The sequence below is a fragment of the Anguilla rostrata genome, chromosome 3 (genome assembly GCF_018555375.3).
Source record: "Anguilla rostrata isolate EN2019 chromosome 3, ASM1855537v3, whole genome shotgun sequence".
Classification (NCBI taxonomy): Eukaryota; Metazoa; Chordata; class Actinopteri; order Anguilliformes; family Anguillidae; genus Anguilla; species Anguilla rostrata.
Window position 1 is genome coordinate 48,762,220 of NC_057935.1, and position 14,271 is coordinate 48,776,490.

The 14,271-nt window shown below is 45.0% G+C and overlaps 1 protein-coding gene across 4 annotated transcripts in view; it reads left to right on the plus strand.

The window, feature by feature from the left end:
• farp1 (FERM, RhoGEF (ARHGEF) and pleckstrin domain protein 1 (chondrocyte-derived)) overlaps positions 1-14,271 on the plus strand; it is an 84,355-nt gene that overhangs the window by 46,823 nt on the left and 23,261 nt on the right. For all 4 annotated transcript variants that reach the window (XM_064327966.1, XM_064327967.1, XM_064327964.1 and 1 more), the window contains exons 3-9: positions 3,702-3,806; positions 4,831-4,873; positions 5,836-5,914; positions 9,496-9,593; positions 10,779-10,893; positions 12,856-13,003; positions 13,569-13,664. In XM_064327966.1, coding sequence (XP_064184036.1) covers positions 3,702-3,806; positions 4,831-4,873; positions 5,836-5,914; positions 9,496-9,593; positions 10,779-10,893; positions 12,856-13,003; positions 13,569-13,664 — 684 coding nt within the window. The remainder of the gene's footprint in view (positions 1-3,701; positions 3,807-4,830; positions 4,874-5,835; positions 5,915-9,495; positions 9,594-10,778; positions 10,894-12,855; positions 13,004-13,568; positions 13,665-14,271) is intronic.

The following is a 14,271-nucleotide window of genomic DNA, read 5'->3' on the forward strand; positions in this document are numbered from 1 at the left end:
TCTCACTTGATGGTTGGATTGCCAGGCCTGATAAATGACTATTTGCTTAATTTGTTTTTTTGGTGTTTCCTGATGTCTTTTAGTGGAAGTAATGCTCCATTCAGATGCTGCATAGGAAAAATCCACTGCCTTCATTTAGCCCATTGACACAAACCCAGGATAAGACAGAAAATTGTGAAAGCGAAAGTCGTAAAGTGCACGCATTCCCATCTTGAATCATGCGAGTTGCTTTATAGTTTAACTGCCATTTATTTAGCTTCCCCTGTAAACAGCAGAATTGAATGAGCATGATTGGAGCCTCTGTTTCAGCTGGTCTGTAACATCTGTTTCTAATGAACGCTCCGCAGGGAAGCCCAGAGCAGGGGCGAATCTGCTACTGTATCCAGCCTGCACTCTCACTTTACGCCAGCCAATCAAATGCTCTGGAAAAAACCTATCATCTATTCGACATTTCTTTATTTTAGCCTCTCTTGTTTCTGCAGCTTCCAGAAGCACTTTTTTTCCTGTTTGGGGCATTAGAGTGCGTCCACAGCAGGCCTTGATTATCAGGTCTAGTCAGCGACGCAGTACGATGCTGTGCGAAATGTAGTCCTTCTTGTCACGTCTGACAGAGCATTGCCACTTTGGCCCTGGAATCGCTCAGACCCTGGACTGGGATGGTGAACGCGGTTGGGAAGATTGGGTGGAGTTTGATGATGAGCGTAGTGGGCTGTGGGTATGTTTTTGCTGAATTACAGCAGAAGATCACAGAACAACAACCAGACATATGAGTAGAAAACCTCTTAGATAATTGGTTGAAAACAAGGAAGGTGGGGGGTGATGAATGGGGTGCAAAAAGACACAAAAACATCCTCATTCAGACCTTTCCCTGATGCATGTAGCAGTGGAGGTGGAAGTGCTGAGGCACACAGCACATGCTAATGGGTAAGCTGCTTGTTACAGAAATGTAAACTGTCCTCCAGTGTCCTCTTTGAGAAATCCTCCATTCCGTGGCCCTTATATTTCTCCCCCCCAGCTGCAATCTATTTGAAGAACGAGTATAATCCAGTAATGGGCACAGCAGCATTGCATTACCGGCAGTCCTAATGAATTTAAATGAAAGCCCCTAACATTTACCCTTAGAACGGAGCATTTCTGAGACTGCTGGCTCTGTATGTCATTATAAGAGTGGGGTGTCATGGCCTGTACTTGCTGATGCGGTGTGACCTTTCGCAGGTTCTGTGGCTGGAATATGCAGTCTGCCCAGAGGGCTGGGGCTGTGCTGCTGTGCACTGAGAGAAGACCCTCTGCCGGTTAATGAGGGCAGGGTCTGTGTGCTGATTGGTCGCCCAGAACGTCGTCACTAATGCTAATGTGCTGGGGGCAGATTGGGAGAATGTCATGGCAGCACAATGCTGACCTTAAATGAAGCGCACATTCAAGTATTCATTTTGTCAGTAATACCCTTTTTATTAGATAATGGTTACGATTATTATTAATTACAAGTATTACACAATTATTAATGATATGCCCATTAACTGAGCGGTGCTGTGCTCATCCAATAGGGAGGGATGTTAATTCTGTTCTTGGTAGGGTGTTTCTGTTCTTCCTCCTTTCAAGTGAAACTCTGTATTCTGTTTCATACCTCATTCATATTAATAAATAAAGATGGACTAAAAGCACACATCTGTGAGAAAGGCATTTGCTTTCTGTATCCGAGCATGTTTTGGTCCAGCAGTTTTGCTCAGGCGGCGCGGGCAGACGCTCCAGGCGACCCTTCCCTGACCCTGCGGTGACGGTACGGGTCGGCATTCGGGGCCCTGCCCCGGTCCTGCTGCAGGTGTGGGCGATTTGGCAGCGCTGTGGGTTGGGTTTGGCGGCGAGCCCGTGCCCTCCTGTTCACGCATGGCCCCCCTCCTAACCGCCCTGCCGCTCTAATAGAAACAGCTGGTCCTCCGGGCAGCGGCTCGCCGCCTCTCGCGTCTGCCTGAAGCTAACCGAAGATGGCAGACGGGAAGAGCTGAAGAGCTGTAGTCGCTGGCCGCCGCTCTCTCTCCTCGCTTCTGAAAACATTTCATTCTCATAACTTAACGCATCAGGCCCTTGCTGACAGACTGACCCATTTTTAAAGTGCGATGACCAAAAATATGAGACGTAATGCAAGATCTCCTGGATGTGAAGGTCTTAGAAAAGTGCTGCCCTCTAGTGTCTGTGCATAGTTGGTGCATGATCAAGGGCTTTACTCAGTAGATATTATCTCCATTCTCCTGTGGGACTCGCAGTTCCAGTATTGTTTGTTTCTGTGTTGCATTCTGGGACAGCAGATGATGCAGGTTGTTCTGGTTGCCCTATCGCTGTCTGGTGTGAGGGAGCCGCAGGCGGGTGTTCCGCTGCCATGGCAACTTGTGGCTCGGGTGTCTCAGGAGTACGTCCTGTCACGTCCGGTTTCCAGTGTTGCAAATGGGACTAATGCCTGACCTCTCCAGGGATGAGGTGGGCGGACAGATGGGAAAGACTGTGCAGTGTAAACACAGAGCCTCGCTCTGGCTCTGTTTGAGAAAAACCAGCCAAAAGTCTGGCAGTAGATCTGACCTGACAGTTATGGCAATTAACTTGACAGTTATGAGGAGCACAGCACCCCTGCCCACCCCACAGACACACACACACAAGCATATGCACACCCCGTCCATGTCTGGGAAAAGAAGCTGAATTCAGTCTTCTGAATATTGTGTTTCTTATTTACCTGGTAAGATTTCTGCTAGCTGTAAATAAAATCCCTCATCGTGTGACTTGAAATGAGACCAAATTGCATTTGCGCCAGTATTTCTAATCATGCCCTTTACGGTTTTTTACCAGTAAATTTTGCAGTTTGTGATAGAGTTGCTTATTCCAGAGGCACTTTCTCACAGTAAAGCCTTATATTATAAATGAAGAAAAAGAAGCCTTTTGTAAGAGCTCTCTAGATATGAAGATGGATCTCTTTTTTCCCGGTTGAGATGGCAGCGTATGAAAGAGCGCAGAGCCGTCGGTCCCGCGGGCCGAGGCGGTGCTGCTCCTGCCCGAGCTGGAGGACGACCCCCCCCCCCCCCGGACTCCATTGTGAGGCCCATTCAGACATCGCACCACACAGCGAGGGGGAACCCGGCGCCCGCAGTCGCACATTCCTGCTGGTTCCCAGCCGCAGAGCTTGGCGACTGCGAGGCCGCGGCCGAGTGTGAAAGCGCTAGCCGCGTCTTCGCCGCAGCGCCGGGGCCCCGGGCAGCCTCATCAGTCATCAATCAGGCCGCGGCTGAACCGGGGACAGCGGGCAGACCTGACCACAGCGGCTGTGTGAGAGCCCTTCCCCTGTGCGCTCACATATGGGCAGCATCTTTGCCCGGTGCCCGCTGGTTTTACGTGCGAGTTTCATTGGGGAACGTGAAAGCCCTTCAACAAATCAAGACCTTGTCGGCAGAAGGCACACTAAGGTCAAAGCTCCTTACATCAAGGAGGTTTCTTAAAACCAGCTTCTGAGCGAGCAGGAATGGCTCAGCCTGGCTGTGTGAAGGATAAACCCAGTGAAGTCTGAATGAATCTTCACTGAATGGTTGTGGAGATATGATGATGTTAATGCTTGCAGCCCTACAGTAATAAACAGCTGTATACTCGAGTCACGTGACCAGGGAAGAAACCATGTCTTCACTCCAGCAGTTTCTCACTGCTTTGCTTCATTTTTCCCACAGCAAAGAGCCCCAGGGAAGGTGCTGTTCGACCTTGTGTGCGCCCACCTGAACCTCATCGAGGGCGACTACTTTGGCCTGGAGTTTCTGGATCACCGCAAGATGGCTGTGAGTTGGGGGGGGGGATTTGAAATGTTCAGGTTAGCGTGCACGAAAGCTTGTATTTATTCACACAATCTAGAAATTAATCTATAAAACAATCTCGACTATTATAACGTGCTTTTGCTTTTTCGCTTTGACCCACGCCTCTGTGATTTATTTTATCCGGGAGTGGGAATAAACAGCACTTATTTATGCACCATTAATATATCCATTCAACAACCTGAGACCGTTTGGCCTGAAGCCATCCAGGTCAGCCAAGCCATTCTGAAACTCGTAGTTCAGGCAGACTAAACAAACGGGGATTAATTAGGCCTTCGGTAAAGCAGCGAAACAGAATTGCACACGGTACACTGCGATTCTGAAGGCATTTATAATCCTGGGATTAGAAAATAAGTCTTTCAAAATGTGCCCTTCCATTTATCACAGTTGGCAGCTTTCAAAGTTTTCACACAAAGCCTTTCAGTTCTGTTGCAGGCAGGAAGTGTACACAATCTTTGAAATTCTTTTTTCTGCAGAAGGAGAGTCGGTTCACGCTACATTATGTATGTGCAGATTCCCACAGAGGGGCAGTCCCTCTGGGCATTTATATCATTCATGTCATGTCACTTGTGTTTACTTCAGCCTTAGCAAATCAGTACCTGTTACGTTTTACTGTTCTCCCTCACCTGGGACTACTGGAATTCCCTCACCAGTCCAGGTTCCCTCCAACAACTACAAAAACTACAATGTTAGTTATTGTATTCGTTAACATGAGTAAAAATACACATACATAAACACGCGCGCACACACTTATATGAAATAAAAAGTATTTTAGCACCAACATGGTCTTCCCCAACATGTCAATCTTTTGATCTGAGCCATGGTCCTACTCCATCTTTGACTGAGAGTGAAGTCAGCAGCCTAACAGGACTGAACTCAGAATCCGGCTGGATTACTTACTCCAGTGCTGCTGGGAATGAATCATTCATTCCTGCCTCCGTACTTCAGCCGTGCGCGCGGAAAACATCTGACACTCGGCTTGTTTTCGCAGGTCTGGCTGGATCTGTTGAAACCCATCGTGAAGCAGATCAGAAGTGAGTGCCTGCATCGGAGGAGAGCGCTCCTCGCTCACCGCGTCGCGACCGCGGGCGACACGGGGAAGGGACAAACCGCCATCTGGGGCAGAATCGCAGAGCCCGTTAGGAGCAGAGCGGATGCACAGTGCTGAATATTTTATTAGGCACTTCAGTGGAAATAAAACCCGAGTGGTTGATGCCTCACATTTTTCACTTCCTGTTATTGTATTGTTTTGTGTATTGTTTATTTCTCATAATGATCTAGTACAATTATAGGTTTTAAAAAAATGTTTTATCGTACACAACAGGAAAGGAGGAATGAGTGCTTTTTTCAGCGTTGAACCCACAGGGTGGTTTAAGTCACTGTTTTATTTCCTCAGACGCTACGTTACATTGCATCCATTTAGCCGATCCTGTCATCTAGACGAGCCGCCTTAGCGGGTGCAACAGGTTAATTAGGCCAGCAGTCGAAACTGAAATGCATTTTTCACAACCTTAGTGCCGGTAGCAGTGCAAAATGGAAAGTGCTATAAACTAAATGTAATGCTGCTTGTGCATGTTCAATGTGAATTTAATGTTGATGGGCATTTCAGTGGTGCTGTGTGTATTGAGATAATGAATTGCGTATATAGGCTATATATGGACAGTAATACCATAAAATCAACTCTAAAGGGCACCCGGAGCTCTCTGAATACATATTGATGGTAGCAATAGCTGTTTTAGCAGCAGCTGCTGTCTGATCATGACAATAAAAAGATTTGTTGACAGATGTCTTTTAAACTTAATACTGATCAAATTGCATTTAAAACAAAAGCTCGGTATTAACTTGAAGTCATCTTTGGGATGTGGATGGCAAGAGCAGACTGATGGCTACATATTTGTTTTGCATTATGAAAACCATTGTCCAAACCCCATTGTGTGCTTTAAGAGCTACTAACGTAATTGAAGATGATCACTGATTGTTCTCTGTGCCTTTGCAGGGCCCAAGCACACTGTGTTGCGGTTTGTGGTGAAGTTCTTTCCCCCTGACCACACCCAGCTGCTGGAGGAACTGACCAGGTAAGGCCAGGGGAAGTGACATCACTCTTTACCCACAGTTCTCCTTCTGTTTCTGTACTGTTCTCACCTCGTATATTCATGTGATCTCTCTCCAATGTTAGCTTTTCTCTGCCCTACCTAGCTGCAGCTTTCCTGTGGATAAGCTAGAGCTGGCAGGAGCCTGTTCTGCCATTGTTGTTCCATGAGTGCATTTATTCTCAATGTCCTTGTTTCTGTGTATAAATGCATGTGTTTTGGTGGTGTAGCAGTAATATATATCATATCATTAATATTACAGAATGACAATATTTCTCTTTGGCCATAAGGAAATGCTGGTCATGAATAATAAGTTGCACATTCATGTGTAATGCCTTAATACCTCAGCTTCCATTAGCATTCATGTGGAGACTCACTGCAGTACAGCCTCAAAATGCTACAGTTAGCACATTTGCAAGGTATTTACTCAAATAAATTATTTTAATGAATGCGTCTTTGAGGCGTTTAAATATTGCCACTGCTGTTAAAAGCTTGTTTTGCATGTTTGGAGACAACCGCTAATAGCAAGCAATGCTAGCTTCATAACAAGGGAAATTGCACCGGAAAAAAAACAGATGGTGAGAATCTCAGTGCATGATGAAACTGTAAGCTGCAATGAGCAAGAAGCAAAATAAATGCAGTGTGAGGAGAAGCCTCCATTCTGCAGAAATGTGTGATTGTACGGCATTGGGAAATCTTTAAACTCATCCAAAATGTGTCATGCTGTGTGATTTCTGGAGCTGATCATGCTTTAGTTGGCCTCATCCAGGAGGTTAGAAGAAAAAAATGCTCTCCGTTTGAATTTGTCATTTCTGATGCTTTTATGCGTGATAAGAGCAGGTGTACCAGAGAATCGTTTAAAGCCTCCCCAACCGTAGAATCATTCCATTTGTTTATTTTTCGGTTCTGCCCATTTGTTTACCTCTCATTTTGCTCTCTGCTGGTGTTCATCCGTTGCGCTGGGCCCAGTGTGCCAGCCTCATTAAATGAATGGATCAATGTTGGCCATTTCAATGACGGTTATGATGAGCACTGATTGAAGTGCCGTCAGCTGTAAATCACCTGACTGGTACTGGGAAATACCTACTGTGCCCACAAACATCAAAGCGGTTTCTAAATGCCCTCTGCTGCCTGAAAGCATACCTTTATAGGTATTTATGCATGCTGTTATTGTGTGATTTATTTTAGCACTCTCTTTATAACTGTACTGTGTTTGTTCATTACTTTTTACCATCCACAGTTGAGCAAGTGCATTCCATATAATGTGTGCCTGTAGTGTGCTCTGTGTTGTGAACCACACAGTGTACCACAGAGCACAGCGCCTGTCAATCAGAGGACACTGAGCGACAGCTTGGCTATAGGATTCAGCCTTCCCTTAAAGCAAGCGCCCTTACAGCCTGAGCCAATCAGAAGGCCACGTCGACGTTTTGCACAACGGAGCATTTTGTTTGTTCATGCTTTCATTCAATGTCAGCCATATAAAAGCTTGTGGCTCGGTGAGAGATTCACAGACAGGCCACCGTATGTGAATAATAATATTCACATGTATTCCATTAATGAATTACATTTTGGAGTGGATGCTTAAATAGGACTTCCAGTGGTTTTGCTTCTAAAATGCTTACAAAAGGGAGAAAGTGCTGGATTTTTAAAGATGAGGTGACCTCTGAGCTAAACATAGTTTCCCTTGTACAAAACTCTCTGCTCTGTTCCACTGAGACAGACCGCCAGTCCCATTATGCAAAAAAATCTCCTTGAACTGTTAGTGCGGTATTTCATTTGAATAGAAGAATGCCAGGATTAATCTTTTGTTTCCAGGCTTTTAGCCTACTGAGAATTTAATATTTGATTACTTGCACCAGTGACAAACAACCTCCAGAGAGCTGCAGCGCCTGCAAATGCAAATCATGTAAATGGCTGCTGCTACTAGCAGTAAGCCATTATCAGTAACATGCTTCCCTTTTCATTACAATGGGTCATTCCTAGATTGGGTCCTTGTATTTGGTGATTTCTCACATCTGCTAGAATGTAGCCTTTGATCCATTAATGTGTAATTACTTGAGAACCTTTCCTCTAGATTAATTCTTTCCTCATCCATGCAAATTCATGTTATCCATTTTATCCACATAAAATTAGGCTGTAATAAACGATCATCAGAGTCAGATTTTTTTTTTTTAAATAAATAAAAGAGCACTGGAAGGTGTTAATATACTTGACCATTTATTACCCAACTATGATAGCAAATGATTCAAATGTCTTTATCTGAAATTGTGATGAATGGATTTTAGTTTGCTCTGCCTTGATATTGGTTATGCTCTGAGTACAGCACCAAAAATTATCCTAATGCCCAAAATTCTTGGGAAGAGCATTGGTGGCTTTTTTGGCAAATGGTAGTGACTGAATTGTTGCTACAGTGTGTGCGGAACTTCAAACTATTACCGCACCAGCACCTGTGACGAACCAATGAAAGGTCTTGCCTACAGTCACACAGTCGCGGTGCCTGGAAGGGATAAAGTAAAGACCCTCTCGATACCCATTTCATGCTTTGCTGGCAGCGCAGGACCACTGATTTAACAGAATGTTTACAGCGAACCGGCCTGTTCCCGTCACCTCGAGCAGTGGCAGCAACCACCCGTAGGACAGGATGTTAATTGAACTCGCTTTCTCAGACCTTTTAATGTTCCCGTAAGGTTTGATTTGAGACGGCTGGTAGCAGCCCGTGTCTGGTCGTTTCGGAGGTTTGGCGAGCATCGATTTTACGAGAAATGTCGGGAGGGCGCATCGCATTTTGAGAGTCAGAAAGCTGATGCGGGCGCGGTCTTTCAGCCCAGCAAATGGACCGACACGTAGGCTCGCGCGCGCTTCAGAGGTCCGAAGACGGTGGTAACTCATCGGCCGCTACCAGATGAGCTTTTATGATGCGCAGCGTCTCCTGGGGTACTGCGGTATTACATTACTACAGTAAATCACGTGCTATTTGCGAAAAGCCGTAATAAATGGCAGTGCAAGGTAGCAACGATTCAGCTCCTTACTGAGCACGGGCGTGTTATGAGAATGAGCTTTCTCTCTCGGACACATGGTATTTTCAGCGAATTTTTAACTGGCTTGCAGAATGTCCTTCTATGTCACATAATGCTCGCAGTGCCTATTCATTTGCGTGTACGTGTGCGAGCGCATGTATGTATCTTGCGGGGCGGGTGGCAGAGGGGATAATGAAAGAGATGTCTAATTAGGCACTTTCATTAGACATCCTGTTAATAACTCTGTTTAATTAGTCTGCTTAGTTCCATGAAAGTGAGACTTTATTAGGAATCTATGAAAAATAATCATTTATGTTTGAAAAGTCACAATTAAGGCAGTCTGTTGCATTATATAACTGGTAGTATTTTCACAAGCTTTGTGCTGGTAGATAAGAATCCCTGCAGTGGCGTAGTTTCAGATGTTGATTGACAGGCAGTGCTGGAGCTGAGGGTCTGCCACCACCCAGCCTGAAATATAATTGTATTTTAGGAGCAGCCAGGCTGAAATGATTCGGTTTTCCTGTCTCTCTTCTCCTCTGTCTCTCTCAGGTACCTCTTCGCCCTGCAGATCAAGCAGGACTTGCTCTGTGGACGCCTCACCTGCAACGACAGCAGCTCTGCCCTCATGGTCTCCCACATCGTCCAGTGTAAGTCTGTTTGTGTTCTAATGTCCAATGCTACTGAGTCTTAAATCACTTAATACTTTTACCACTGAGAATCATTGAAAACTGTCAAGGATGTATATTTTTAAAGTGCATTTTTTATGCCATTGTGGTTACTAGATGCTAGCTCATTATGTCAAAAAGTGCCCATGGACGTTTATTATGAAAATTAAACCCATGGAACGTTTTCAGTTGGACATGGTATTTGTAATCAGCTTTGCAATGACAATTGGAACAGTGCATATTTGGTATGCTCAACCAAGGACTTTTCACCACGGTCCATTTTCAGATAACATCCAAAATAAGAATATAATCACTCTGGGGTAGAATTTGACCTACATGTTGAGTGTAATTGAACTACCTGACCGTTTTCTCTCAGAATGACCTTGGGTGCCCTTTAAGCAAGAGTTGGACAAATGCATTGTCATGTAAATATGAGGAAAAATTTGTCAAGCAAATAGATTTAGAGGATTGTCTATTACATTGTTATTCATGCAGTGCCATTCTTAAATTGTGTCAAACAAGTTACGGGGCAACAGTTCAAAATGAGAATTACATAGTTGCTATGGAGACCTACTCAGTGTTCCATCTCAATGAAATCTAAAGGGCTGCTGTGGAATGCCTTAAGGAGCCAGAGACATGCCAGAGACAGAGCCCCTGAGGAGGCACTACCCTTTCTCTTCCGATAGATTCTCATCTTAAAACCTGGAATAATTGTGCTGACTCCAGTGTTCAGTACTGCATAGATGAAGGGGACTTGCAGAAATGCATCGTAGGTTTTGTAGCGCTAAGCTAAGTGACATGCCGTGGCAGCATTTGCATTCGACTGTCAGCTATGATCAGAGCTGTCTGCTCGAGATGCTATAGCTGTGCAGTTAGAGAGCCCAGCCTGTCTGCTTTTCTTCAGCAGACAGACAGGAATGTGTGGCATGCCCCTTCTGTACTTTCCTCACCCTGTTAGCGCTCAGGTGAAACCCACACTCTTATTAGTCATGCACAGGTGTTGTCTTCACACGTTCTGAGGCTAAAATAATGGAAAGCTTTTAATCCTCTTTAGTCAGCACTCATTGTAGTTCACTTTATGTAAAATTGTGGTTCATTTCAATAAGGCCTTTTCTTATCCATGTCCTTCTCCCCTGCTTCTCTCTTCACTTCTCTTTTCTCACTCAGCTGAGATCGGGGACTTTGATGAGGAACAGGCCAGACAGCATCTTCTGACCAACAAGTATATTCCTGATCAGGAGGCCCTGATGGACAAGATCATCGAGTCCCACCGCAAGCATGTGTAAGTAGAGTGTGTGCGTGCATTTGTCTGTTCATGCACATTTATGTGTTTGCATGAGTGAGTGAGTGAGTGTGTGTGCTTGTGTGTGAGGGTAAGGCTCTGTCTCTCAAGCTTGTGCTCTCTCCCCTTTCCACTGAAATGGTCAACCTCATTTTTCTCACACACTTTCGCACTCTTCCTCACTCACTCAAGGGCTCACACTGTTGACCGTATCTCCAGATGCCCTGATAGTTCTGAAGCATGGCAGAGCTGGGGCTCTGTTTGTGCCCAGACTGTGGTAATGCGGTTGCACGCTGCCACTGCTCTCCAGAGGCTCTGATGCTTGCGATTTGGAAGGATTTTAAAGACCTCAGACATAACCTCAGGAAGGCGACTGTTTCCATGGCGACCCCTGTATAAAACCTGCAGCCGAACGGAATACCTCACCTCACCGGCTGCGTAACCAAGCTTAGACCCAGCATAGCCCAGAGCTCCTCCCTCTCCCCACAATCCAGGAGTGCTTTAGTGCCAGAGGCAGGACTGGGTGTCTGGTAAACTGTGCAGCTGGAGCTGTCTCCCCTCCCGACAATGAGCCGTCTTGTGCTGTGAGGAAGCGCAGGAATCCGCTCGGGGGGCTGAACCTGGCACATTCGTAATGTTCTGCAGTTGGGTGGTTATCAGGGCATTGGCCTCTGTTTCATCTGAACAGCGTATGTGTCAGCCCACTTTTCCAAAGGCAGGTTCATGCAAAGGAAAGGTGTGACTGAGGCCCAAAGGTTTTGAAATCCCCTTACCCCCTTTGTCTTTAACGTTGACTAATGTGTTTGAGGAGTGTTTGCTTTTTTTCCCTCCTTTTTTAATCCTTCTTTCATGTATGACGAAGGGCAGGGAAGCCAAAATGTTGGGTTTAACTGATTGTCTGACGCACCAAAAAACTCCTGAAGCAGAATTACTCCACTTGCCTGAGCAGACTATTAAAAGATTAATAATACAGTTAGCATAGGGAGTATTTTCTTTCAGTATGTTCTGTCCTGCCTACATTAAAGATAAACCATGGAAATGTCATGGTCCATCCTGTAAATATTTCAAAATCAAAATCCTTGGACACAGAGGATGAAATGGAGGATGAGGGTGAAATTTCCCAGATTTCCTTGTGGGGAAATGACAGACTTATGGCTAAAGGCTCTAGCACTGGATCTAAGAGCCTTTCCTGCCATGTCCCTTTTTTTCTTCTTCTTGGCATTGTCGATAACGCTAACCGCTACTGGTCTGGAGGGAGGCCACACCGATCATTAAATCTGTAGTTAAGCACCACATACAGGAAGCAGGAAGTTATTTTCACATATCAGATTAAGGAAAGCAAGCGTTTTCTCTGAGGTCCCAGTGCTACCAGCAAAATTTCAAAAGGTGCTCTGGTTTTTCATACATGGGCCTGGATAAAAACTTTTGTTATTTGCAGTTACTATAAGGCATGAAAACTGAACACTAGGAAGCCTAAGGGTTTAGTTTGTCTTTATTCTTTCATTTTATGTATAGCACAAACTGGAGTAATGCGGTGACACTTTTGTTTGATTTCATCTTTTTTTGCTTAAACAGCCTTGATTTAATTACGTATTGTCTTAATTTTCTTAGCGTCACTTGAGATTCAAGCCTGAAGCCTTTTGGCCATGAACCCCATTCCTTAACCGTCACTCCACGCTTCCTCAATGTGTTTTAGACATCAGAGGAATGTGTGAGAGTGCTTTCATCTGCCAGTGAAACGGCAGTCGTTCGCTTTCTCCACACTCGAGGGTCCAAACACATGGGCTGAGTATTAAACAAACGTGAAAAGGATGAGAATGGCCTTCGCCCCATCAGTCTTGCCGGTATGCACCGAAAGGTGAAACGGCCAGCAGCGTCTGTTTAAAACATGGCGTGGAGACTCGACAGTGAATCACTCCTGAGCGCCTGTGATCATGTGGGCTCTGTCCTGTGGTTCCTCAGGGGGCAGACGCCGGCGGAATCGGACTACCAGCTGCTGGAGGTCGCCCGCAAGCTGGAGATGTACGGCGTACGGCTCCACCCTGCCAAGGACAGGGAGGGCACCAAGCTGAACCTCGCGGTGGCGCACACGGGGGTCCTGGTCTTTCAGGTGACTGGCATGCATGTGACATTTCACGGTTCAAGGCACGCAAATCCAGTCCTGTAGGGCCCTGGGAAACCAGGCGTGCGCACTCTTCCACCACTGACTTACATTAAGCACTTAAGTAGTGAAGCACAGCGAAGCTCTGCGTCTCTGATTTATGTACTGGGGTCAAAGGTTATTGTGCACTGTTCAGTGTGATACACACCAGCACTGTTCTGTACTCTGCTGGCAAAAGAATGTTCACAACATTGAATTTTTATATTAATATTATATCTAATTGTCAAGTTTTTGTGTGCTTTGAAAATATTCAAATGGTTTTATTTCTGTGTCAAAACATATTTGAAACCTGTATGCAGTTTTAACAGCAATAAAAAAACATGACATTCATAATCATCGTGAAAATTAAAAAAAGGTTTATTAATGTCATTTTTCTAATCTGTCAAATGATATGTAATAAAGTTGTGCTTTTAATACAGTAAGAGTAACTATTTTTTATGACTTGACTGGTTAAAATAGGACAGGTTCACATTGATGCTTTTATTCCTGTGTTCCATGTCATTTTATCCTAAAGGGGCACATGAAGATCAATGCCTTCAACTGGTCCAAAGTGCGCAAACTGAGCTTCAAGAGGAAGCGGTTTCTCATCAAACTGAGGCCAGACTTGAATGTAAGTCTCATTGCTGTGAATTCTGAAAAGTAAACATCACATGACATTTCTTAATTAGCAGGTGCCCTCGTTCAGAAGACATTGCAGTATTGAGTCTCACAGATTATGTAAATCTGGCTCCTTACTGCGAGTATTTGGATACAAACTCTATGTCTGGGGCATGAAACCCCAGTCCTGTAGGGCCATAGTGCCTGCTGGTTTTTGTGATTCCCTTTCAGTCAGCAGCCAGTTTAGGCCTTAGAAACCAGGCGGCCCTCTAGAACTGAAGTGTAGCACCCATGATCTCATTCTGCGGTGCACCAACAGTGACTCAAAATAGGAAAACCGTTTATACATACCTTGTGTGCATGCATGCATACGCTTAATTTGGCCTCAAAGAAAAAGTTCCAATACATTGCCCTACGAGCTTATTTTGTTGTGTTTCAAAAGTCATGACCGTAATAACTGATGTCACCCCAAGGGTTAATTTGACATGTGTCATTCGTCTTTTCTTTTGAGAGGCTATTTCCCATATTTCAGTGCAAGTCAAACTGTGTTTAGCTGTTACAGTTCATGCTGAGTTCAGTTTAGAACTAAAAACTTGGGGTTTGATTTACGTGCCTCAAAC